The sequence below is a fragment of the Adelges cooleyi genome, unplaced genomic scaffold (genome assembly GCF_023614345.1).
Source record: "Adelges cooleyi isolate 19-005CV unplaced genomic scaffold, UGA_ACOO_1.1 ACOO_flye_CR_arks_rails_tigmint_CR_PRNA_23, whole genome shotgun sequence".
NCBI classification, from domain to species: Eukaryota; Metazoa; Arthropoda; class Insecta; order Hemiptera; family Adelgidae; genus Adelges; species Adelges cooleyi.
The window spans coordinates 14713307-14726149 of record NW_026095893.1 but is presented as its reverse complement, the minus strand read 5'-3'; the positions used below and the strand labels follow the sequence as shown (position 1 = coordinate 14726149).

The window sequence follows — 12843 nt, the reverse complement described above, 5'->3', positions numbered from 1 at the left end:
ATTTATTTAAAATACAAATAGTACATTTGTATTTTAAATAATTCAAATAATTTAATTATTTTTATGAATTTTAAATATTGTAATATTATATAGTTAAACTGTTATTAAAGTGATTCATTTATTACATTTTATTTTAGATAATCAGTAGTTTTATAATCATTAATAAAAGAAAAGAACACATTTCTTTGCTGTTCAAACATAAAACCTCAATTACATGTTCTAAATATTAATATTATTAGACTTTTTATTAATATTTTAGTTAATAAAATTAAACTTTGGTAACTAAGAGTACATTGAAATTATTATAAAATCAAACTAATAGCATTTTAATAAATTCTGTTCTGCCAATTTTACTGTCCAGACTAGACTTTAGCAGAACACCCACTAAAAAAATTAGTACTATATCGCCTAAATCAGGATATCTAGTTACACTACATTTAACCTATCTTACATTTTATTTTATTTTCATCGTTGTTCTAATTAAATAATTGTCTAGGAGAATGAGGTTTTTGATTTTTAGGTTTGTTATTTCGTTGCATGTGTTTTGTCAAAAATGAGAATATGTGTGTGTTCTTGCTTTTTTATTTTATTTCAATGCTCTAAAATATTACATACACGTATTCTAGGTTTATGATGCATCACCGCGACAGAAAAACCAAACATTATTTATTTATATGAACACGTTGGGTTTGCTGCCCTTCTACACCTATTTGTTTAAATGTCTAACAACTCCTTAAAAAAGCAGAGCTTGTGTAAAGTGATGGCGGACACAAGTACCAGTGCACAGGAACACGGGGGGGGGGGATGCTAAAAGTGGAGGTACAATTAACTGTGAAACCTAGGGCGACTGGAAAACTGGGAAAGCTCCTGTTGGGGCAGTACGGGCCTGTGCACACCCAAAGATCTACTCAAATTGCACCTATGCCAATATTAAAAAAATATTCAAGTGCCCTTTTAAGCACTGAGTAGTCAGGCGGAGCAGACTGACATTAACTTTGAGTAAAGAGTTATAAAACTAGGACTTATTTACAGTGGTGTGACCAGTATAAAAAAAACCTATTAGTTTTTTTTAAATTACAGAATTATTAATTATTTTAGTCTATGATTTTTTGTCAAAAATGAACTGAATTTGGAATTAATTATTATAGCACAAGAAAAAATATGGCTGCCAATGCACACCGTGCCAACCCCCAACTAACACTTCCTGAAGCTAATATTAAATTAGCCCAAAAATATCCATAAACAAATTATAAATTATTTTTAATTTTTAAATATTTAGAAGAGAACCCTGATTGTTATTTGTGGTCGGAAGCAACTAATAATAGTGCATGGACAATTGAAGCAGATCAACAGATTATTCAATGGTTTAACACTGCTCCTAATGATTGGCAACCATATACAAAATGTGATGCATATCTTTGGGGAAATGGACGCAATGGACAGTTAGGAGAATTAGGTAAAGTAGTATGACTATGATTGTATGGTATATTATTATAAAATGTATACTTTGTGTGTTTAGCTATTGGTCAATCTTTGTGGACACCAAAACAAATGATCAATTTTAAAATAGCTCAAAGGATAATTTGTGGTCAAAATTGTACATTTGTTTTAACTAGTCAGGGCACAGTATTCTCATGCGGAGAAGGCAATTACGGTCGCCTCGGTCATGGCCATTCCGATAGCCTATCTAATCTTACTATGATATCAGCTTTACAAGGATTTGTTGTTACTCAAGTAGCTACATCAATTGGTTCTGATGGACATAGCTTAGCTTTAACTGAAACTGGGGAAGTATTTTCTTGGGGAGATGGGGATTTTGGTAAATTGGGACACGGTAATAATGAACGCCAAAGGAAGCCAAAGCTAATTGAATCACTCTACGATGTAGTTGTTGTTCAAATAGCATGTGGACATAAACATAGTGCTGTATTATCTCAAGATGGCGAAGTTTATGTTTTCGGTAGTGCAGAACATGGGAAATTAGGGTTAGGAGGACAGTCCAATAAAAAACGGCCAACAAAAATTATCCATAAAGGTTTCTTGAATGTTAAACACGTAGCATGTGGACAAAACCACACAGTTTGTGTTGGAGAGAATGTTGTTTGGTCATTTGGTGAAGGAGAAGGAGGAAAGTTAGGAATTGGAAGCAAACAAGATAGTTATATTCCACAAGTAAGTAATTTAATTTAATTTAATTTTTAAACTCGAAACTAATAAAATTATTTATTATACTAGCCTATAATTTCATTAACGGGTAAAAATATTAAAAAAGCATTTTGTGGAAATCGCTTTTCAATGTTCCTTTCTGAAGATGGTGAACTTTATTCTTGTGGAATGGATAACTTGCAGGATTCATTAGAAGTTTTATATTCAGAAAAATTGTACCCAGAAAAGGTAAATTGTTTTTAATTATTATGATTTTTTTTTAAAACTAATTTATTTTGCAGATATTTGAGTTTCAAGGACAAATTGTAACAGATGTTGCAGCTGGACCTGACCATGTACTAGTATTAACTTCTCATAGCGATGTATGGGCTTGGGGCAGTAACTGTGAAGGTATTCTTGGACTGGGCCATAATCTACCTGTTCATAAGCCTGAAATCATTCCTAATTTATCTAACAAAAATATCAAACAAGTAAAACACCAATTTATGTTTTTTATTTTATCTTCTATTTATAATAATGATTTAAAAATGTGTTTTAGATAACTACAAGCCGCACGCATTGTGCTGCTTGGACAGCAGAACCTTTTGCTAGAGATTCTACTAATATTTTTCACAATGATCTACCCACATCCATACCTTACCAATATGGACATCTTCAAGACTATAAAGTTACCTCAATATCCGCTAGAATGAGATGCTTACAACAGTTTTCAAACTTATTGTATACATGTTGGCAAATGATTCCATTTAATACTGCTGTAAGTAAAGTACATAAATAAAAAAATAATTTTATTGAATTATGTTGTTTTTTTATACTTCAAACTTTGTAGGATTTTGATTGGAGTAACATTAAACGATGGCATTGGTTATCAGACAAAAGGCTTAAATATTTATTTACAAATAAAATTGTTAAGCTTCCATTGATGAAAGTTATTAGTAGAACAATGAACCAAGGACAAAATTATGGACCTCAAATAATTGTTAAACGCTTAGGTAGTAATGGCACCACCATGTCTATTTTTGAACAAGTGGCAAAACAAATTGTTAACCTTAATGCTGAATCACTGAGACTACCATCAAGAGCTTGGAAGGTATATTTTATAATTATTATTTACTTATTTATGAGAAATGTTTAAAATAAATATTATTTTATAGAAGTAAAATATGCAAAAATAATACAATAATTCTATAAATTACTTATTACTTATAAAAGAAATAACAGGGGTTTAAAATAATAAATTATAACGTTTTCAATTCTATATATAGTTTTGTTTGGTCTATAGACATATCATGTTTGTCAAATAGAAAAAAAAAGTATTAATATAGAAGATTATTGAGGAATATGAGGATAAATGTCAATTTATTGGATGCAGTTGATTAGATCATTAATGGTTAAAAATTGAAAATATCTTGTATGTACTATTTAGGTAAAATTGGTAGGTGAAGGAGCAGATGATGCAGGGGGGGTATTTGATGATACCATTGCTCAAATGGTTGAAGAACTTCAAACTCAAACTGTTAAACTATTAATATTAACACCAAATGGACGGAATGAAACTGGTTATAATCAAGATCGATTTTTATTGAACTCTAAAATGAATCAATTTAAGCATCTCCAGCAGTTTCAGTTTCTTGGTAAGTGCAGATTATTTTTAGTCAACTACGTAACTTAATATAACTATTTTATTTTAATTAGGAATATTATTTGGCGTTGCTATCAGAACTAAAAAACCTTTAGCACTACCTTTGTCACCAATGATATGGAAAATGATCATAGGAGAACCGTTAAATATTTCTGACCTTGAGGAAAATGATACTTACTATGCCCAAAACTTAACCAGTATACAAAACATTCATCAGACAGGGGTCACTGAAGAAAATTTTGAGGAAGTATGTTAATATTAGTATGAATTAATACACATATTATACAATTTTGCTTTTGTATAATTACTGTTGATACATTTAACATTGACATTTTAAAAGGTGATACCATATCTAAACATGACTGGTACTGATTGGACTGACAATATTGTTCCATTAATTCCAAATGGCCAATATGTACCTGTCACATATTCTAACAGATTGAAGTTCTGTGAGTTGGCACTAAATCAGAGATTCCATGAAATGGATGAACAAATATTAGCAGTTCGGAGAGGCTTGGCTACTTTAGTTCCATTGCCATTACTTACATTTCAAACAGCAGACAACATAGAACGTATGATTTGTGGATTACCAAACATATCAATACCTGTATTAAAAACAATTGTTAGGTAATCTTGTTTTTTTAATAATTTATATAAATATGTGGAGTGCGATAGAGTAAGCGCGTAGAGCTATTTTTATCTGCGCTTATTAGTCTACTGCACTACACCTCCTACCCTTTAACCTTTAGTAACTTAAAAAGTAATTATCCAAATCTGGTTATCGACCAGTCAACATTTTCAGCAAATTATTCTTAATAAAAAATGTAACAAAAAAAATCAAAATAACTATTTAAAAAAGTAAAATAGTTCAGTGCAATCAAAAACGTGGTGCTTATAGCGCAAATGAGTATAAATTAATTTAAAAACAAATTTTTAAAAATATTCACTTAACAAAAGTTTTTATTGGTCGAATCATTGTGGGACACCCTGTATATATATATAAAACCTGGAACATAAAACTTGCTTGTTCTCCGGTTCACGGCAGCGTTTGGTTACCAATTTACCTGCGCAAAACCGGCATATTCTCTTGGCGGACGGAGACGAGTATAGAACTACTTCATTTGATTAACATTTTGTCTTTAAATTAGAAAATGGAAGGAATTTTAATTAAAAAAAGAGAGGAACATGACGTTTTATACAATAAAATGGTTCTCATAATTATCGCCTCAAGCGTTTGTGTAAACGATAAAGAAATAACTGGTTAAATACTGTGTAATGGTAAATGAAAAAAAAAAGCACAACAGTTGCGTATTCCTAAACATGATATCACGGTTTAGATTTGTCATCGTGATAGCACGTGAGTTCACATGACGTCTGTTTGCAGCTTTAATTGCATAACAAATTGTTGTTTTATAGAATAATTCAACATTTATTATTATTATATTAAATCAACAATTATATTAACTACTGTTTATAGTCAGTTTTTTTTTTATTTTTTAGATATAGAGAAATGGATGAAAATTCTCTAGTAGTTCAATGGCTGTGGGAAATTTTAGAAGGATTCTTAGATTCTGAGAAAGTATTGTTCTTGCGTTTTGTTTGTGGTCGGTCTCGTCTTCCATCAAACTTATCAGATTTTTCTCAGCATTTTCAAGTATGAAGTAGTGCAATGTTATTGATTTTAAATATAAAATAATATTATTACTTCCAGATCATCAAAGTTGAAGATAAGGTAGATGGCCTCCCAACTGCTCAAACATGTTTTTTTCAGTTGAGATTAACTGACTACAGTAGTCGCACTGTGTTTGAAGAAAAGCTGAAATATGCCATTAACAATTGTCGCACAATAGATATGGATAATTATATGTTATTCCGAAATGCTGATGTTGACTCAGATGATGATCTAGCCTTTAATCTTTAAATTTGCATACTTGAAAATATGGAAATACATTTTATTAATATTTAATTAAAATAATGATATAATTATATATGATTATATTGCTAACATATGAGATAAACATATATATTTATACATAAATACAAAAAATAAACGTTTTATGTAAAAACTAAAAGCCATTTTAAATGTATTATACAAAATAACGTGCAATATAAATAAACAAAATTAAATTTTACAGAAATTAGTTGTTTTCTTAATTACTTGGTTAATCTATGTAAGGCCGTGGATAAGGCATCTTGGTTCTAAAGTTACCGATTTAGATTCGTTATCCAATCTCACACACAAGGTGCACATTTTTAAATGAATATTATAAATTAAAAAATAATTGAAAAAATATTATGTATGTATCAGCTATACATATGTATAGCTGTGGTATAACTGTTTGTTCTTAAAACGTGTGAACAATTTTTTTAATATTTAAAAAAAAATTGTTTCCAGCTTGACAACACCTATAATTAAGCAAAATAAACAAACTTTTTGTATTATAGATTTTTTCAAATTAAAATGAATAGAATATTGTAATCATAAAAAATGTATTTCAAAGTAAAATAATACACAGCAAAACATTACTTTTTTAAAGTGACAATAAAATGAACTAGAGTATTCTTAAATGTAAATTGAGACATATGTATAGTTCTTAACGTTAAGTTATGTTATTATCTAAATCTAAATAATTAATAAACTTATTTATTAATCATACAGATTGAATAATTGATTTTTATTCACAAAAGTTACATTTTACAAGTTTTTACTTGAAACTATTTTGGCTTAGTTTCTTGATCTGTAACATATCTAATATAAACATTATTTTCTGGTATTGGATCTGGGTGCACATCTTGTTCAAACATATAAGAACTTCCTATTGCTAATGAGGAACCTATAAAAAAAAAAGAAGGACAATAATGGCATTTTGACTGAAACGCAAATAACAGAATTATTTATTTTCAAAGATTTATTGCAGGAATATGCCAAAACAGTAAACAATTATGGTTAAATGGTTTGGCAAGTCAAAGTTTAAACTGGAAACCTCTTTAATTTATCAAATAATTAGAATTTTTTATTGTAATACACTTTTGCTTAAAAAATTGTATAAATTGTTTACTTAAAGGGAGTGTGTATGTGCTTAGCAAATGTGTTAAGATAGTTTGTTAATTTCAGTGATAGGACATGTTATTATAGTTATTTTTATAACTTACCATCATGACTGAAACATAACGAAGTTATTCCTGTGTTGTAGCGATGAAACTGGCACAATCTTTTTTTATTAAACCCATCCCAAATGTTGACATATCCATCGGATCCTCCAGTAGCAAAAGTATTGAATCCTTGATGAAAACTATTGAATAAAATTAAAAAATAATAAAATTAAACTTATGTGAAGTTTTATAAGCAACATTACAAAATACGGTATAAAACTACTTTAGCAGAGACCTTTTTTTTAAAAAAAAAAATTTATCGATAGTACTTTTAATGCTGATTACATAACGACATACATCGACATAACGGCCGCCTATTATACTGAATACGCACATTAAGTATATTTTGATGATGCTCGGAAAAAACGGGCTAAGTCTAAATTTATTAAAATAAGTTTATGTCATACCTAGATAAAAAAAATTATACGGTGTTTTGGGTAAAACGACCAATTTAAACAACGATTCTATCAGTTGTTATACATATGTGAAAAATAAGACAGTATATTATTTCTTATTTGCGTTTGAACTTTAATTTTTGAATATGGAAAATTCCAAATTTCAGACTTGGTCGGTTTTTCCCGACCAACAATTAAATATTTTTTGCGTCTGAAAAAAAAAAAAAGGACCATGACGGGCCGGGAGGCAGGTAGTTGAGGAATCCGATCATAATCGACGGACTAACCGACTAAGTTCTATCGATTAAAAAAAAAAAATTTTTTTAAAAAGGGTGTCCGGTAAAGAAGTTTTGTTCCCAAAATATATTAAAATAGTTAGGCATCTTTGTATAAATTATTAAGCTTTGTTTATTTATAGCAATCTTAAATTTATGTATTATTATGAAAAAATAAATTCCTATATAAAAAAATGAGTTTGATAAAGAACTTATGCAAATATTTTTTTTAGATTAGTTAATAAGCATTAATGGTCAAGGGAAGTTAGAACAGCACGCTCAGTAGGAGGGACAATGAAAAAAATTATAAGATCGGGTATGGTTTATTTTCCAGGTATTTCAAGGAGGGTAAAAAACATTTTTAAAAATTACTGTATAACTCTAGTTGCATAGAAAAGTAATAAATTAAAATCTCTATTAGGTAGTACCAAAGATAAAATAGGGGAAGAGGAAAAATCCGGAATTTATAAAATACAATGTAAAGAATATGATAAATTCTATGAAGGTCAGACAAAACAAAATATTGGAATTAGGTTTAAAGAACACATAAGGAACATTAAAAACCAAAAAGTACACAAATCTTCTGACTCAGTATGTCGTTAGCGCTGAAGATGACAACATTGTTGCCGAAATATATATGCGTGAAAGTTTATTATTTTATGGTTAAGGATTTTTAAATATTCTTTATTATATATAACCATAAGTTGGTTAAGTTTTTCCTAGATCAAAACTCTTGTTTAAATATTTCAATTTTTCCATCTTTCAAAATATTCAAAAAAATCTCCAACCTATCTCTCATTTTACTTTTGCTAATGGTACAACTCTGAAATATTATCTTCATTGATGCCTAGATGCTGTATAAAATGAATACCTTACCTAATTGCATTAACTGGATAAATGCATTCAATTTCATTATCTTTTATCCGATGACATTTAAAAGCATATTTCTTTCTCTGCACTTCAGGTGCTGTATCAAAATACTCAACAGCTACTCGGCCCTCAATACTACTTAAAACATAGCCTTCTTTATTAGGCGAACATCGTATACATCTTGTTTGATACTTCAGATTTGATTCCCGCCTTTGCATTATGTAGGCTGTGTTTCTCAAGTCCCATACAAAAACTTTACGGCCAGCAGTGCCTACTACAAGTTTTTCACCTACATTGCTCATAGTGAACACCTATATTAAAATAAATAATAGGTTTATTAATTTATTTTTAATGCAACATCAAATACACAATATTACTAAAGGTCAGTGTATGTTTACAGATAGACTAACTAAATTCCATATTGATACAACTCAGTGTAAGACTCAATAAAACTTGCCTTATCGGGTTGTATTAAATTTCCCACACTTTGTGCCGTTCTTGTATCCCACATTTTAACATTTCCATCCCAGCCACCAGATAGTACTGCATTTATTTGATTAGAATATTCTACACATCGTACTGCATTATCATGTGTACCCAAAACACTTTCTGGAATATAAAATTTTACATACTAGTTGAAGCAGTCATTTGAATTCTTAATAACTGTTCCAACATATAAAACATACTTACCAGAATTGCTATTTAAGTCATACATTTTCAATTTGTTGTCAAGACCTCCACTAAAAGAATGAACTGCATCCTATAAGTAGTTAATTATACTTATAAAACCAAATTAAATTTAAATAGTATGTTATAATTAAGCCAGTACAGTGGAGTTGGGACAGTGGGAACAAGTTCTATGGTAGTTATTATAACTGAATGTGATAAAGTCACTTCCAAATGAATGCTTTGAAGCAAATCTGTAGATAGTAGAAAAACAAATAACGATAAAAGTGTTGTAAGGCAATAATGATCTTAATGATATAAGTGCGGTGATTTTAAGTTAAAAAATAAGTAAACTTCAGGACCTTTTTCACACATTTTTAGAGTTAGAGGTGAATTATTTAGATATATTGGCCCAATCTATGATTGAACCTAAATAAAATTAATTTTGATAACATAGAACTTTAAAACATCTTTCAATACCAAGAAAATTAATTTCATTAACTCAATAAGATATCATAAAATTGTGTTTAATACTAGAAAACTATAGTCATGATTCTAAAACTTGCATAATATTATAAATTGTGTCAATAATTTAATTTACCTGGAAGCTGACATCTAATACAGGACGATCATGTGTGTATTTTGTACGTATACTATTAGCTTGCACATCATACAGTCTAACAGTACAATCCCAAGAAGAAACCAATAAAAACTGTGAAGAACTAGGTCCGAATTTAACTGATGATATTCCATCTTCTGGCGGATTTTTTAGGCTGAACTCAGATCTGGATTCGCCAATCATAATTTTTTTAATATAATAAAGCGACTAGAACTCAATAAACTCAAATCAATTTTTTTTTTAATTTACAATTTTTTATAATATCTTATGACAACAATTTCTTTTTTTTTTTACCAACTAGCCTACTAGGATAGTTTTTAAATGCTAAAGCTGTTTATAATAATATTTGTGCCATAATTATCTGATTTTGTACTTTAAAGCTAAATGGTAAATATATGAATGTTTTGATAAACAAACCGAAATCCAAATAAAACGTTACGATAAAAAATTGATTTCAAAATATTTTAGGTTATACCAATGATCAAGGTTGAAACCATAGACCTTATACTACTAGATGGGGGGTAACACAGTTACCACGAATGTTGCGTGCTACGATGTTATGTTACTCCGACATTTTTGTTACGAATGACAATTGCATCGACGACAATTGACACGAGTACATTTACAACGAAAATAAGTTTTCGTTAATTTTTTTTATGCCACGATTTACAGTTACATCGAAGTTCCATTTTTAATTATTGCTTCGAATTACATTTACCTCGAATTCCAGTTACATCGACATGACTTATCAAAATATCTTAATGTTATGATTTCGCTATTTTAAAGGACATTTACATTGATAAACATTTTATGGACCTTAAATTCCATTTACACTGACATGACCCAACAACTAATTTATATAAAACTATAAATAATAAATTGATAAACTGTAAAATTGTAATACTTATTCACTCTGTTACTTTATCGATACAAATATAGTATACTTAAGGTAATTTTATCAACTGCTTGTTAAAATAATTTAAACTTTATTTAATGTTAATCGTTGTTAAACTAAAAAATTGACTTTATCTATTTGACTCTTTCGGTTAAATTTTAGCTGAATATTAATCACAGTTAGTTAGCATATTATAGTTAGTTAAAAACTTTAAACTGAGAATTGAGATTAGTATCAATATTATCAAGTAATATTTAATTTTACTGAAATATCTACTATCTATTGTTTTATAATATAATATTCCTATATTATTATTAGTTATTTGCTTGCTTTTACACACTTAAAACCTTTTATCGAATTATAGTGATGAGGTATACTTTATGATTGCATGTAACAAAACATAGAATTAACAGTTACATTGTAGGTAGTTATTTCAATGTAACTACCAATTCAATTCAAAACGGATGCTTAAATTATAAATATTGTATTACCTACACGTTTGATATAAATTGTATGCATATTTAATTCTAGATGACTGAAATAATTAGATTAGTAGCAGTAGTAGCGACCATAATAGTGACGCAGAAGTTTATTTTTTAGATTATATTATAAACCAATATTTTCAATTTTTTATTTAAAATGTTATGCCTAAAATAAATTCAAATGCAATTCGGGAATAAATTATCATTGAATTTTCAAAAAAATAATTTTGGAGATCTTCAAAAGAGAAAATTGCAAATTGACTTCCTAAAAAACCTAGAAAATTTGTCGAAAAATGCATACATATATTAAAAATTAAAATCCAACATTGGGAAGTATGTCTAATTAAGCACCGCTAGCAGATGATATTTACCAATATAAAGTTAACAACATTTTTATTTTAACGTTGTAACATACTTTAATTAATAATTATTAATAAATAAACCTTCTGTTTGTAAAACCCACTTTACTTAAGCTAGGATTAAATTTGACTGATAAATTCAGAATTTTTTTAATCTCCGATTAATCTTAAACCGAGATTACATAAACGACATTTTAACCACCGAATGATAAAATTGTCCTTAACAATAATGTATTTATAATAGTAATAAATTTACGCTAATGAGGCAATTTACAATTTGTTTACAACAAGTTTTACAATAATTTATTTAAATATTTACAACAATATGCAATAAACTTGACAAATGATTTACCAATTACAACTAAAATTGTAGAGAAAAATAAAATAAGTATAAAAAACTTGTAGAGTTAATAGAAGACTATAAATAAAAAATGTAAATAATAAATAAGCTAAGTTAAAAGTGCTTATTGAGAGCACTCAATAAGCCAACATTTTGAATTGAATTACACGAGTTATAATTCGGTTTACTGGACCGAGATAAATTTGTCGTTGTGTAGAAACGTAAAATTGCGTATAAAATCGTAAACTAATATTTAGTACAATAAATGAATCCAATCATCATTTTTCAGAACAGTCTTATATTTATATAATTTATGATATAGTTATTTATTTATATGATATATTTAAAAATATATCATTTAAATTCTGTCAACATAGTATTTTATAGACGATTCAACAATTGGCTTTATTTTCTTAAAACTTTAAAAAGTAAAAAATATAGGAATAGTTTCTGGATCGATTTTACAGATTGCTAAGGAGACTATGTTATAATTCAAAATAAAAGCATATTCAAGGACTGACCTAACAAAATTTTAGTAGGTTTAATGTGATTTATGCATTTTGTATTGTTAACATTTTAACACAGGGCCGGATTTATGGAGGAGTGGGGCTCCCGTTAGGTTGTTAGGGGGGGGGGCTCACCATTAAAATTGGTATGAGCGTTAAAAAAAACAATACCAAGTAACATTTTGTAAGTTTTACAAAAGACAACATAATATAAAATTAAAATGCATCTCCATGGACACGCATATTCTTTATAATAATTTGTTATTTACAAAATAAATGATTGTAGAAATGATAACATTTTACTGATACTTATTATTTTCAATAATGAATATTATAATAATAAATTAAAAAATATTAACAATTTAATAATATTTTAATTGTACGTCGGTGATTCAGTTTTGTTTATAACAATTTTTGTTTTAGAAATTAGATTATATGTAGATATAATAACCTATACAAATTCTCTATAATCTAT

General features: G+C 28.2%; 2 protein-coding genes across 2 annotated transcripts in view; one reads left to right on the top strand and one right to left on the bottom strand.

Annotated features, from left to right (window-relative positions):
* Positions 1-5946, top strand: part of LOC126836159 (probable E3 ubiquitin-protein ligase HERC1) — a 32480-nt gene extending 26534 nt beyond the window's left edge. Inside the window, exons 52-62 of the mRNA XM_050569324.1 lie at positions 1280-1456; positions 1520-2172; positions 2236-2394; positions 2448-2636; positions 2705-2923; positions 2996-3256; positions 3593-3800; positions 3862-4055; positions 4149-4435; positions 5309-5462; positions 5520-5946. Of these exons, the coding sequence (XP_050425281.1) occupies positions 1280-1456; positions 1520-2172; positions 2236-2394; positions 2448-2636; positions 2705-2923; positions 2996-3256; positions 3593-3800; positions 3862-4055; positions 4149-4435; positions 5309-5462; positions 5520-5729 (2711 nt within the window). The 3' untranslated portion in view covers positions 5730-5946. The remainder of the gene's footprint in view (positions 1-1279; positions 1457-1519; positions 2173-2235; positions 2395-2447; positions 2637-2704; positions 2924-2995; positions 3257-3592; positions 3801-3861; positions 4056-4148; positions 4436-5308; positions 5463-5519) is intronic.
* A 418-nt stretch (positions 5947-6364) lies between these two features.
* On the bottom strand, positions 6365-10190 carry LOC126835423 (mitotic checkpoint protein BUB3). Its single transcript, XM_050567999.1, has 6 exons — positions 9769-10190; positions 9192-9261; positions 8959-9110; positions 8508-8812; positions 6962-7101; positions 6365-6642 (listed from the first exon to the last, which is right to left on the bottom strand). The coding sequence occupies exons 1-6, from the start codon at positions 9967-9969 to the stop codon at positions 6524-6526; spliced, it is 987 nt and encodes a 328-aa protein (XP_050423956.1). The 5' UTR covers positions 9970-10190; the 3' UTR covers positions 6365-6523.
* Between the last annotated feature and the right edge of the window lie 2653 nt (positions 10191-12843).